We start from the raw sequence: 14,226 nt of genomic DNA, 5'->3' as shown, positions 1-14,226 counted from the left end.
AAGGAGAAAAGAAGAGGACCATGTACTGAGCCCTGTGGGACACCAGTGGAGAGTCTGTATGGAGCCGAGGTCACTCCCTTCCATGTTACCTGATATGAGCGTCCTTCCATGTACGAAGCGAACCATTCCCAAACTGATCCCCAAATCCCAAGACTTCTGAGGGTGGACAAGAGAGTCTAGTGGTTGACCATATCAAATGCTGCTGAAAGGTCAAGGAAGATGTGACGGGTCTCCTGCTTCCCCGCTATGGCCGGCCAGTGGGTGGAGCTGTACCGGTAAATCGTGCGCACCTGTTGCTTGTTATCTCTCCTTATTTAAGTTTGGTGTTGATTGTGTTCGGGGGATTTTTCTGCTTGGGTTCTGTTTGTGGTTGTTTTCTGTTTTGTTTCGTCCTTATTTTGTGAGTATTGTTTTTCATTTGTGTTTGCAAATACATTGTCACGTTTAAACTGCTAAAAACATTCTATCAAAGTTCAGACTAATTAAATCTTAAATAAGATTAAATGGTATTTTGGTTTTCACTGCGTCCTCCTTATTTGTTATGACTTGAGCTGGTTGTGACAAAGATGAGAACGTATGACAGTTTGGCTGATCTGGCAGCATGTAGTTTCTCAGTGAAATTCTCTGTGGAATGAGCTGCTTTAAAGCCAGACTGGTTGGTATCTTGGAGGTTGTCCTATGAGAGATAGAGAGACAGTTGATTATAGACAATGCCTTCAAGAATTTTAGAAAGAAATGTGATAGTCTGTAGTTACTGATGTCTGATGGATCCAGAGCAGGTTTCTTTAGGATGGGAATTACCCTTGCTCTCTTGAAGGTAGTTGGATCCTTCTCTACCACATTAGAAGGATTCTGCCATTTATGTCCACACAGGCTGCTCAGGTACTTGTTATCTCTTGTCATTTCATCACTGGACTACTGCAACACACTGCTGCAGGTCTACCTATGAATGCAATTCATCTTCTGCAAACAGCTTTTTTTTCAGCCTGCCTAAGTTCTCGCATACCACACCGCTGCTGCTATCCCTCCACTGGCTTCCAGTAGCTGCACGCATCAGATTCAAAACACTGATGCTGGCCTACAAAGCCAAAAATGGACCAACTTCCTCTTACCTCAAAGCCCTCATCACTCCTCACACTGAGGGCTACCAGCACTGCTCGACTGGTTCCACCATCTCTCAGGGTAAGAGGTAAGTATACTACAAGACTCTTTTCTGTTCTGGCAACGAGGTGGTTGAATGAACTTCATCTATGGGTCCAGACAGCTGAGTCACTGGTTATTTTCAAATGACAGTTGAAGACCTACTTATTCATGAAACACTTCAACTAGCACTTCCTCCCTGAATGTTGTATGTATGTATGTATGTATAAAAAAAAATAATAAAATCTTTGAACAGTGTTCTAAACACATGGTATCTTAAGTATGTAACCTAGTGAACCAGAGTTAATGTATTCTAACCCTAACCCTAACACTTTTGTACATCGCATTGGATAAAAGCGTCTGCCAAATGATGTAAATGAAATACATTTCAAGCTGTGAGTGTCATGAGGAAAAAAAACACATCTGAAGATTGGAGATGACAAAAATAACAGTTAAAAATAAAACCAGGAACCAGACTGAAGCCAGGCAAAGCTCTGAGGACTCAATATTAAAAATATATTATATAAAATATAATAGAACATAACCTAACACAACACACTGTGCCATCACTCAGGAATAAACAGACAGCTAAAGAATTGAGGAAACTCCAAAAAAGGTGAACACAATCAGACATGAAATGAAGCAAACACCAGAGAAGACATTTTAAAATAAATGAGCGACAGTGCCCTCTCCTGGTGTAGGGAGGAAATGTCTGTGATGTCTGTTTCAGCGATAGCTGATATAGGATCAGATCCTGGTGATTAATTCTGACAAATTCAAATTGATGAGAAAATATCAAATTGTCCCTAAATGAGAAGACGTCTGAAATACAGTCAAGGTTTAATTTACAGACTAAAAGTCAGGATAGTTGATTAACTGTTGATTAAAGCTGCAGGATTTGTCAGGTATAAACACAAAGTCTCTCACTTGTGAGGATTGTTAAAACTCTGTGTTCTGCAGTTTTCTGACTGTGGGTCTATTTCCTGTGCAGTGAGCGTGATCTCGACGGAGGTGACGTACGTGGTGGGAGGACTGGTGTTCGCCTGTATTGTGGAGGGGCGGGTGTGGGACTACGCCATCACTGTCTCACTGCTACACGTAGGCCTCACGGTCACTGGTATGGAGTGTCAAATGAAAACACACACAAACCAAAATAATAAAAATAAGTGTTGATGTCAGTCATTATCTGTATCATTGTCAGGCCCCCGGATACGGTGGGAAGGAGACAGACCCGTAGGCAGGATAGCTTCAAATGAAAGGGGTTTAATACAGTAGGGAAACAAACAGACATCCACACGACACGGGGAACTAACGGAAATTACACTAATGAATCCGCGCTGCCATTGGCAACGCGGCTCACATGTATACACACACAGACAATCACAGGATGGGAAACAGGTGAGGAGACAGGGAGGAGCGGACAAAGGCGTGGCAGACACGTGACAATAATAAAAACATTCGCACGTGTCCAAAGGTCCGCGCTGATCCCTGACAGAACCCCCCCCTTAAGGCGCGGCTCCCGAAGCGCCAAAACCCGACAAGGTCCAGGAGGGGGGGCGAGGCCCACGGTGATTGGCAGGTGAGGGGAGCAAGGACGACGGCGAGGCCAGTGGGGGGAGCAAGGACCACGGCAAGGTAGGCGAGGGGAGCCAAGGCACACGGCGAGGTAGGTGGGGGGAGCAGGGCACACGGCGGCGCAGCCAAAGAGGGCCGAGCGACGTCCACAGCCGAGCTGAAGGGCCGAAGCGACGTCCGCATCCGAGCTGAAGGGCCGAGCGAAGTCCACAGCCGAGCTGTAGGGCCGAGTGACGTCCACCGCCGAACTGAGGTGCCGAGCAACATCCCCCGACGCACCGCGGCCAAACCCCCGCCTCGGCGACCAGAGAAAAGGGGCGGGAGGGCGGGAAGGATCCTCCACCTCGGGCCCGCAGCACCCTCCGCGGAAAGAGTGAAGCGACGTCCTCCTCGGGATCTGTACCGGAAACGGAGCGGCGTCCTTCACCGGAAACGTGCGGGGCGATGCCGCGGGGCACCAAAAAAAAAGGGGGCCAACCAGGATGACGACATCCTCCACGAACGTGGTGAGGATGTCACTGGACTCAGGCCCGGAAGGACTGACGGGACAGTCCAGGGGGGAAGGATACTCCTCCTCGGACCTGCAGCACCCCCCGCGGAAATAGTGAAGCGACGTCCTCCTCGGGATCTGTACCGGAAACGGAGCGGCGTCCTTCACCGGAACATGCGGGGCGATGCCGCAGGGCGCCAAACAAAAGAAAAAAGGGGGGCCAACCAGGATCACGACATCCTCCGCGAACATGGTGTAGCGACGTCCTCCTCGGGATCTGTACCGGAAACGGAGCGGCGTCCCTCACCGGAGAAATGCGGAGCGATGTCTCTGGACTCAGGCCCGGAAGAACTGACGGAACAGTCCCAGGGGGAAGTGACGCGACGTCCTCCTCGGGAAAAACTGGAAACGGAGCGGCGTCCTTCCCCGGAGAAAAAAAGGCAAAAAGGAAAAAAAAAGGCCGGTCCGAGCTGGAAGCTATCCTGCTGGGTCTGCTGGGTCTGAAGGCGGATTCATTCTGTCAGGCCCCCGGATCCGTGGGAAGGAGACAGACCCGTAGGCAGGATAGCTTCAAATGAAAGGGGTTTAATACAGTAGGGAAACAAACAGACATCCACACGACACGGGGAACTAACGGAAATTACACTAATGAATCCGCGCTGCCATTGGCAACGCGGCTCACATGTATACACACACAGACAATCACAGGATGGGAAACAGGTGAGGAGACAGGGAGGAGCGGACAAAGGCGTGGCAGACGCGTGACAATAATAAAAACATTCGCACGTTTCTGATTGGTCCGAAGCTGTTGATTAGTTCACTAGTGCAGGGATTGTTCACATTTTTATCTTTATAAAACATATCGTATTATTATATCTTATTACACTGTAACTCTAAATAGATAAAAACTAAGCTATTGGTCAGGTGCGGTCTGGTCTGTAGGCAGTGATGCATGATGGGAAATGGGGTTCATGGTTTGTGTAGAACTGAAGTGATGAGTATTTTCTTCTAATACCATATCCTTGAGTTTTATTCTGTAAATATCCTCCAGGTCTCCATGTAACAGTAACTTACTGACTCACATTGGAGATGGTGGTGGAGACTCAGTGCTCTGACTCCTCTCACACGTATGGATGTAAATCAGTGGAGTTTTGTGTCCCGTTGTGTTTCAGTCATGGCCGATTTCCCCTCCACAGAACACTGGTGGATCTCTCAGGGTGAGTCCTGACTCTGTTACTGACCCCGTTCCTGTTCCAGTGGAGTAAACATCTGAATCATTCATCCATCATGTTCACACTGATTTTAGCATCTAATCTGTTCTCTAACTGGTTCATTTCCAGGTTCAGGATTAGTGATGATGATCTTCGGTGGTCAGATTCTGTCGTATCATCTGTATTGGAAGAATTTTGTTCATCCTGCAGACCTCCAAAACTTCTGAGTGAAATCTCTTAACAGTTTGAACTGTGTGTTGTTTCCTCTCTCTCTCTCTCTCTCTCTCTCTCTGATCATATTTGTGTCAGGAGATTATAAATGTAAATATAGCATCAAATAAAGACAAGATTTAAAGAAAGTCCTACAGAAGCTTCTTTATTTGGAGTTCATCAGAATCATATCATTGGTGCAGATGTATGAATGATCTTTGTACATGAGAGTGAATGTGATTGGTTTATTCTGAACACAGACACACCCCTTAAACCTACAAACCTCACTTCTAGATTAAAATAAAAATGATTACCATGTTACAAAGAATGAATATTCTGTGTTTGTGTTACATTTCACAAGTGTTTTGTTTCTCAGGAACGACCTCTTTAATGACACTATAAGGAGTAATCCTGCTGAAATGAAACAGTTTTTCTATAAGATCATTCATGATTCAACTTGTTATTGACCATAAAACACCAGACACATGTTATTGTGGATCACACAACCTCACTTCTGACAGAAGACCAAGTTTAAACCCAGCGTATAGAGGCTGAGTGAATGTGGTGTGGACTCTGTGGAGGAGCTTCATGGTGTCAGAGACGCTGTAGAAGGACAGAGTTCCTGCACTGTGATCCACATACACTCCTATTCTGGGGGATGATGGAACTCTGAGATCAGTCTTAATGTTGTTGTGATAGAAAGAGAGAGAAGAAGAACATTCCAGACTCCAGGACTGTTTGTTGAATCCAAACCCACACTCATCACCCTGTCCTTTCTTGCTGATGTCTTTATATAAGACTGAAATGTTCACACATCCCTCACTACCCCTCTCAGTAACAGCGTCCACACACACTCTCCTTACACAACACCTGAGACCAGGAGTCAAATCTCTCTGGATGATCAGAGAACTGATGCTTTCTCATACTGACTCTCACTATGAGAAAGAGAAAAACAAACTGAACAATGTAAACATGTTGCGTTTAATTCACAGAATACTGTGGAGTGTGAATTCATCTGAAATGTGTGTGTGCAGCTCTATACATCTACATCTATGCACCCTTCACACCTTTAGATGGTATCATGCTTCTAATCCCTGCAAAGTTTTATCACTTGTTAGGCCAGACTGGTGCCACATTTGTCTTGCCCTATTTAAGGCTGCTCGATCAGTGCTTTGTTTTCAGTCTTGATTGTTTCTGCCCTGGTTTTATAAATTAAGTCTGCTTTACCTGGTACTTTGAACATGTTATATACGTTTTTTTTTGTTTTCTGAAGCTCTGTTTGTAGACTTACTGTAGTTATATTTTTTGTACAGTTGTAGCCATTTTCTGTTCAGTGAAGTTTTGCTTTCAGTTGATTTTTGAAACGCCACAAATAACTTCTCTTTACTGATCCTGCTCCAGGGCATATTTGTTGGGTGTCAGGAGCTCAGTTCTTGCTAGGAATAAGATTAAGCACATCACATTGCAGTTGCCTGGAGGAAATGGATGTAATTATGTGTGTATGAAAGCTGCTTCAGCAGTATATGGCATATGCTGTTTAAAGATGTAACTTGAGGCTAAATATCTCCTGATCTCTGAAACCTTGCTGATGATACGTATAACCAACAGAGTAACCATCACTCATTTTTTTCCTTCAGTCTGATGAAGATCGTCACATGATATATGTCTTAGCTCTTAACCACACCTCTTATTGACATGCCCTCATTACTTTGTGTCCTTCAGGTTACACCAATGTTTGTTTTTCAATGCCTGTTTCTCATTCAGTAAATATTAACATAGCACAGAATAACAGTTTCTTTTAATAGCTGGACAACTTCTAACGCTGTGTTAATGCCTGTGCACAATTGATGTTTGGATTGGATTACTCAATTCTGCAGGCTATATAAGCATTTAACAGATAAAAGAGAGAGAGAGAGAGAGAGAGAGAGAGAGAGAGAGAGAGAGTTGACACCTTATGGCTTTACACAAAAAAATCCTCTGGAATTTTTAGGGGTGAGACACTTTTTCACACAGGGCCATGTGGGTTTGGATTTTGTTTTCCCTTAATAATAAAAACCTTTATTTAAAAACTGCATGTTGTGTTTACTTGTGTTATCTTCGACTAATTTTTAAATTTGTTTGATGATCTGAAACATTAAAGTGTGACAAACATAAAAAAAAAATAGGAAGGGGGCCAACACTTTTTCACACCACTGTACATAATATAGTCTCCTAAAACTGACCATGTATTCTTTTATCTATACAGAATATATATGTATATTTTATTATGTATACTTTTTTCAGTGTTTTTTTCACATGAACATTTAATTTCCATGTCATATTAAAGAAAGTGTTAAAGAAATACTTCCCTATTTTGTATGAAGCTATTAATTGCATATGACATGCTAATCCTACTTACAAATGGCCGTAGGTTTTTAAGTAATCATTCCTGTAAAACAACTTTTATAACAAACTATTTTGAATCAGTTAACTTAACAATTACTCTATGAACCCCAAACCCAGCGTATAGAGGCTGAGTGAATGTGGTGTGGACTCTGTGGAGGAGCTTCATGGTGTCAGAGACGCTGTAGAAGGACAGAGTTCCTGCACTGTGATCCACATACACTCCTATTCTGGACGGAGAAGGAACACCGAACTCGGTCTTAATGTTGTTGTGATAGAAAGAGAGAGAAGAAGAACACCACAGACTCCAGGACTTATTGTTGAGTCCAAAGGTACACTCATTACTATCTCCTTTCCTGCTGATGTCTTTATATGAGACTGATATGGACACACCTCCATCACCGCTCCACTCCACCTCCCAGTAACAGCGTCCACTTAAACTTTCCTTACACAACACCTGAAGGCAGGAGTCAAATTTCCATGGATGATCACAGTAAGACATTTTTTTCTCACTGTATCTCACTGCTCTGTTCTTCTCAGACAGAATAAGGCTATGATTTGCCGTGTTGGGATCCAGAGTCAGATGACAGAAATCTAAAATAAAAGCAGAAATAAAACAAATAAACAACTGTCAAATATTAACATTTTTAACAAAAAACAGATGTGTTCACATTAGATTCTGAATGATTTCTGGTGTTCAAAATCAAACCCCATGGATGGTCTTTCAACACCTTTTACACCAGAGGGTCACAAGAAACTTCCCACATGCTGTACTCAGCAGTCTTCTGGAAGGGGTGTCTGTGGTACATTGGACTCATTTGCAGGCTAATGAACTATTTTTAAATATCCTACTGCTAGAACAGTCTTAAAGGGTCTGATACTGCTGTTAGTAGTCCTACGGCGGAGTGGGTAGCATAATAAACTGTTCAACCTGTTTCAGGTCATCATGAATCTGAGTGCAACATTGTGAAAAACAAGCTGTCAGAGAACAGTGGTGTAGGGCCCAAATGCAGAACTCAGACAGGAGCTTAATTACATCACATACTTTCAGTAATTACATACTTAATTACTTAAGTCTTTAATGAGGTAACAGAGCCACTCAGGGCAAAATGAGAGAAGGCAGCCATGAAGCAGTGACGGGTTGTACAGACGGAGATACACACAGTGTCAGCAGTTCCTTAGCGAAGGGGTGCACCCACAGAGTTCACATACAGATACAAAGTTACAATACAATGTAAGCAAACAGCTGATCCAATTAAAAACGATCTTAGAGAATCGTTAAACCGGTGATCTGTCCATACTAGAATCGGATGTTCCGCGCTCTCCAGCCAATGATGCTATTTCTCAAGATCCAACTTTACCTCCAAGAGCTTGAAATCCTTGATGGCATATTTGTTTTTGGTCAGACTGATGTGTAGAGAGAAGAAACGGCAGGGCTCTGACAGGACAGCCCCCACACCGAGGACAGAAGCATCCATCTCCACCAGAAAACTGGGTCAGGTAGAGTCAGGATTGGGGCAGAGATCTTTGAGTCTGGTAAAGGCTTGTTTGGCATTGGGGGCTGCGACAGCACTTTAGCTTCTGAGGAACTTGCGGTAAAAGTTTGCAAACCCCAGGAATCGCTGGAGCTGTTTCCTGGCTCTCAAGGCGAGGCAAACTCCCCACTGCCTCAACCCGGCTGAGGTCTATCTGTACATTACCGGCCGAAAGTAAAAACCCCAGGAAGGAGGTGCTCGAGCAATGGAATTCACATTTCTTGGCCTTTACATATAGATGGCCCAGAGTATGGTCAGAGTATGGCCCAAACATGCTCCTCCAGGGAGCAGGAGAAGATGAGAATGTTGTCTAAGTATACAAAGACAAACTTGTTCAGCATCTCTCACAGGACGTTGTTCACTAGAGGTTGTTTAGATGGCCTGAGTGTTGGTAAGAACAAACAGCATGACCAGGTACTCATAGTGGCCTGTTGGGGTGTTGAACGCAGTCTTCCACTCATCACCCTCCCGAATTTGAACCGGATGATAGGAGTTACAGAGATTAAGCTTGGAAAATATATGGAGTTGGTTTGGAGCAGACTGGAGACCACCGGCTCCCCACTGGCACTTCCTTTAGCGACAAGCCATGTAGCCGGCCTCCACAAAGTAAAGGCAAAGTCTGTTGCCTTAGCGCAGCACTTTCTCGTTGGAGGTTAACTGCAAGTTTGGAGCAGTAATCCAACAAAGCGTCTGCAGAGGGGCATGATCAAGGAGCTACGAGTGGGAATCTCCCAGTCGCCAGGGAGATAAGGTCATCCATATTGGGTCGCAGTTTACAAGAAGTGAGCTCATCCTTGACATCCGCAGCAAGACCCCACCGCAAGTAACTAAAATTTACCACTCCAAGTAACTGAATCTTAGGAAGGTCAAGTTCACTACTCTAGGTTAAAGAACATACTATATCTGTGCCATCAAGAGCATGCTGATAGGAAACATCGATACCTCATACTGCACCATCTCTATCCAGGAATACAACATGCAGAAGAGGGTTGTACATTCAGCAGAATCCACCACAAGATCATAGAAATAGAAACACCTGTGTGTTTGTGTGAGTTTGTGTGTGTGTGTGTTTGTTTGTGTGTGTGTGTGTGTGTGTGTGTGTGTGTGTGTGTGTGTGTGTGTGTGAGTGTGTGTGTGTGTGTGTGTGTGTTGGTTAGACATACATTTGAGAAAATCTTCTCTGCTCTGTACCTCCGATGGTGAAATAATGTAAACTGCTGCAGCTGAGGAGAGAATAAATGAAGAAAAGTAGTTTTTTTGTGTGTAAAAAATGTGCTTTAGGGTTTCAAACTATATGAGTTTATATTTTTACAGTCTCCTCACATCACACACACAAAGAGAAAACTAACATCTCTTAACAACAATGTCTGATACATTATGCTAATTAAGTTACTTAACTTATGTTATATATATTTTCCATCATGATTTTGTACATTTTTAACCAACATATTTGGATCGACTTACATGCTAAACAAATTTCCAACCCACTCTGGTTCCTGATATTTCAAACAACCTGTAGCTCAAGTAACAAAATCATCAGTTGCATTCTAATTACATTTAATCCATTTAACCAATCTTTTTTTCCAAAATTAAAAAAGAGAAAAGGAGCCTTTAGTGTCTCAATGAAAGGTGTAGGTGTGCAAGCAGGGAGCTGCAAGTGAATGTAAATGTCCAGTTTAAAAGTAAAGTAAAAAACTGTAATTTTTTCAATGTTTCAGTAAAGAGCGAGTAAAGAAGTCCATCATTGTGTTTCTCCAGCAGGAGCAGCTCCTCTTACCATGTGGAGGGATTTTGTTGAATTCCTCCTCACAGAATTCCTCCAGTCTCTTCTTCAGATCTGAGAGAGAATTCTTCACTCCATCAAATGACAGATGTTGAGGGACCCTGATGCTGGACGTGTCAAAATCTGGTCTGTTAAATAGAGGAGACTGACGTCCAGAAGCTAAAGCCTACAGAGAAGAAATGAAATGAAAGACACACTTGTGATGTCAGACAGGGACATTTATTGCTGCTTTAATGAGAGGTGTTTTAGAGAGTGTGAGGAACATCTGACTCTGTAGATCAGACAGTGTGTGTTACCTGGAGGAAATGGATGTGATCGTGTATGTGTGAAAGCTTCTCCATCTCAGTGACTCTCCTCTGAATATCATCAATCTCCTGCTCCAGTTGCTCCAGGAGTCGTTCAGCTCGACTCAGTTCAGCCTTCTCCTGAGCTCTGATCATCTCCGTCACCTCCGAGCGCTTTTTCTCCATGAAGCTGATCATCTCAGTAAAGATTATCTCATTGTCCTCCACTGCTGTCAGTGCACTGAGCTGTTAGGAGACACACAACACATGAAGGTCCATTTAAAGCTCATCTCTCATTCTCTCTCTTACTGGGACTCTAAATGACTCCATGTTGTCCATGTTGTGTGTGTTTCTAGGAGCAGCTCTGTCTCTGCTCACTGCTCACCTTTATAGTGTTCACAGTCTGTTTCAGCTCCTGCACCTTCTTCTGCTTCTCCTGGAGTCTCTGCTGGACTTTCATCTGCTCCTCATTTAACTCACTCTGAGGACACATCAGGATGATGTATTTTTAATGTAAATATGCTAAACTGATACATTAAGGCATCTTAATAGTTAACAGTTTCTCTCACTCTTGCTCCATTTTTTCTGTGTGTGTTTTCATCTTCCACGCCCTGTAACTGGAATGTTCACTAACTGATCTGACTGGATTATGACTATTGTTGAAATTAAATTCAGAACACGTACAATTTATTAAGCTTTAACAAAATGATTTTGATCGAAATTGAAGTTTAAATTATATAGCTGAATAAAGTTCCTGCTTTTAGACAGGAACAAATAATTAAGATGATTTAACTTTCTTATTCTCACCTGTTTCTCAGCTCTTCCTTCTGCAACTGATACAGCGTCGTGGCCTTTATGTTTATCCAACATGCAAGAAGAGCAAATACATCTCTGATCAGTACGACAGAAGATCTTCAGAACTTCATCGTGTTCAGAGCAGATCTTCTCTTGTAGATTTCCAGAGGCTTCCATTAATGTGTGTTTTTTCAAAGCAGGACTTTCAAGATGAGGTTTGAGATGAGTTTCACAAAACGAAGCCACACACACCAGACAGGACTTGACGGCTTTGTATTTTCTCCCGGTGCAGAAATCACACTCCACATCTCCAGGTCCAGCATAACAGTGAGCAGGAGAAGCATCTTGGACTTCAGTCTTCTTCAGTTTTTCCACCACTTCAGCCAGCATGTTGTTTCTGTGTAGAACAGGCCTTGGTGTGAAAGTATCTCTGCACTGAGGACAGCTGTAGACGTCCTTCTGATCCTCCTGATCCCAGCAGCCATTAATACACACCTTACAGAAACTGTGACCACAGGGAAGAGCCACCGGATCCTTCAGGAGATCCAGACACACTGGACAGATGAACTGATCCACTGAAAGCTGATCTACTGAAATACTCGCCTCAGCCATTTTCCTGAACTCACAGAGAGAGAGAGAGAGAGAGAGAGAGAGAGAGAGAGAGAGAGAGAGAGAGAGAGAGAGTCACTCAGAGCTTTCATTTTCTGTGAAATAAGGGAGAGAGACTTCCTGGTCCTGGGTGGCAGAGAAAAAGGGGTGGAGAGAGAGAGATTTTGACCACATGTTTGCTTAAGTATCTTTGTGATACTGAAGATCTCTCACTTGCTAAGCTTTAAGCAATAGTGTACATTGATGAGCTGTAACATTATAACTACCCACATAATATTATGCATTCTGTCCTCATGCCTCTAAAACAGCTTTGAGCCATCAAGGTCTAAACTCCACAAGACCTCTTAAAGAGTGCTGTGGTATTAAAGTTCATGTAAGTTGAGAGGTGGCGTCTCCATGGATCAGTGATCTTGGTCTGTAGCAGTGTTTAGGTAGGTTGTACAAATCAAAATAACCTCCACATGAACCCCAGGATCCAAGGTTTCCCAGTAGAACATACCCAGATCATAACCCTGCCCCTGCCCACTCATCTTCGTTCCTAAGTTCATCCAGTTTTCATCTATTAGAAGGTAACTGCATCAGTGAGCCTTGAGCTCCATGACCCTGTCACTGGTTCTCAGGGTGTTCTTATAATCCCCTCCTGCTGTGTAACCTCCAAACTGTTCCAGTGCTGCTTGCATGAAGATCTCAAAAAAAAAAAAAAAAACCCAAGCTACTTTTACAACATCGCCGTCACACGGTTTAGTAACTTGCTGCTGTTCCACACAATCACCAGAGGAGGGTGGAAAAGATTAAAAAATATTAGTGCTCAAGGAGATACAGTGAGACCATCATACACCTCTCACGGGGAATGCAGGATTTTAGACGTTTGAGTACGACAGGAAACTTTTATTATTTATGTCAGGAAACTTATTTATTAAGTTGTGAACTCATTGGGAACAATAAAAATAACTTATAAGAGGCCTGAACTTCTGATGTTGGTCGCACATTACATTACATATACGTTACATTTTAGACTAATTTGCATTTTGTTTTTGGAATCTTCATGATTATTTGCATATAACAAAATATATTTAAACTACAATAATGAAGGGTTTCTGAAAGCCGGTGTTGACAAGTTGAATACAACATGGTTTAATAACAGATAAGAACTTATTTCTTTGGTCACGGCACCACAAGAGAACTATTTATTATGTTGAACTCTTTATGTACCAACTTCTAATATTTCGGTCAAGACAGCAGATAATAAATAAACGGTTATAAACGGGTTAACTCTCTTTTATTACTCAAAATATCATGATTAAATAAAATTAAAGTTTAAAATAAAGACTGCATATGGATGTATAACGTTCATTAGATCGACTTGTGGAAGTGTCAATATAATGAATTTATGGCTAGTTTCTCGAGCAGAAGTTCTCTGATCTGTCAGTTATATAATAATATAAATAACATCAGCTTGGATCCAATATTTGAGAATTAAAAAGCTTTACATCAACAATAAATAATCGAAATATTACTAAAATTAAAATAGAAACTTATTGGAAGAGTTGGATGAGGTTCATCACATAAACCTGGTGGTCCACTGAATTTACACTTAAACACATTTAGAGCCCCAGTTCTAGAAAATAATAAAGTTTTATCTGATTTTTTGCACATTTTAGCAGTAAACACAGTTTCAGTAGTTTAACTTTTTAATCAAAATTTAATAGAAATCCTTCATGGATTGGTGCAAACCAATTTAATTTAATATAGTTTCAATAAAAACACTAAAATCAGCCACTGACACGACAGAACAATGTGATATGACAGAATTAAAGCACAATTCGATATTTCGGCAGCTCTGAATCAAAGCTTGAGATATCCGATTCATTTAAACGAGTAGTTCAAAGGAGTCGGATCACCAGAGTGAATCATTACGCCCATGTTGACGCAGGGAGAGGAGACTTTGTTCCTCCCTGCTCTGAGGAGGTGGAGTTTCTCTCCTCGGTTGTTCCCGTTGTTAGGGAAGAGTCTAGTCGTTAGGGAAGAGATTCTCCTCGGTGTTTGTGCTTGTTTTTATTGTAGGCGTTAATAATGCGGTGCGCAACATGAATCGGCACCAGGACGCACGGGGAGTGATACTGACCGGGTACATCAGCAACAGCCAGGCTGCTTTCTCTCCTGTGTGCGCGCCTGCTGCGAGCTCCGGGGACGAGCCTGAAGCTCCAGGACC

General features: G+C 42.7%; 3 protein-coding genes across 3 annotated transcripts in view; 2 read left to right on the top strand and 1 right to left on the bottom strand.

Annotated features, from left to right (window-relative positions):
• The first annotated feature begins 634 nt into the window (after nucleotides 1-634).
• On the top strand, nucleotides 635-4,698 carry LOC132854904 (putative transmembrane protein 244). Its single transcript, XM_060883565.1, has 4 exons — nucleotides 635-1,189; nucleotides 2,132-2,257; nucleotides 4,378-4,422; nucleotides 4,546-4,698. Exons 1-4 carry the CDS (start codon nucleotides 1,093-1,095, stop codon nucleotides 4,641-4,643), a joined length of 366 nt encoding a protein of 121 aa, XP_060739548.1. The 5' UTR covers nucleotides 635-1,092; the 3' UTR covers nucleotides 4,644-4,698.
• A 736-nt stretch (nucleotides 4,699-5,434) lies between these two features.
• Nucleotides 5,435-12,137, bottom strand: LOC132854725 (tripartite motif-containing protein 16-like). Its single transcript, XM_060883306.1, has 6 exons — nucleotides 11,418-12,137; nucleotides 10,996-11,091; nucleotides 10,623-10,856; nucleotides 10,321-10,492; nucleotides 9,707-9,766; nucleotides 5,435-7,602 (listed from the first exon to the last, which is right to left on the bottom strand). Exons 1-6 carry the CDS (start codon nucleotides 12,015-12,017, stop codon nucleotides 7,079-7,081), a joined length of 1,686 nt encoding a protein of 561 aa, XP_060739289.1. The 5' UTR covers nucleotides 12,018-12,137; the 3' UTR covers nucleotides 5,435-7,078.
• Nucleotides 12,138-13,980: 1,843 nt separating this feature from the next.
• Nucleotides 13,981-14,226, top strand: part of arhgap18 (Rho GTPase activating protein 18) — a 16,957-nt gene continuing 16,711 nt past the window's right edge. The window contains exon 1 of the mRNA XM_060884373.1: nucleotides 13,981-14,226. This exon is cut by the window's right edge and continues 3 nt beyond it. Coding sequence (XP_060740356.1) covers nucleotides 14,102-14,226 — 125 coding nt within the window. The 5' untranslated portion in view covers nucleotides 13,981-14,101.

Source organism: Tachysurus vachellii, chromosome 12 (genome assembly GCF_030014155.1).
Source record: "Tachysurus vachellii isolate PV-2020 chromosome 12, HZAU_Pvac_v1, whole genome shotgun sequence".
NCBI lineage: Eukaryota > Metazoa > Chordata > Actinopteri > Siluriformes > Bagridae > Tachysurus > Tachysurus vachellii.
Note: the sequence above shows the minus strand (reverse complement) of the source record. Positions and strands in the feature narration are given on the sequence as shown.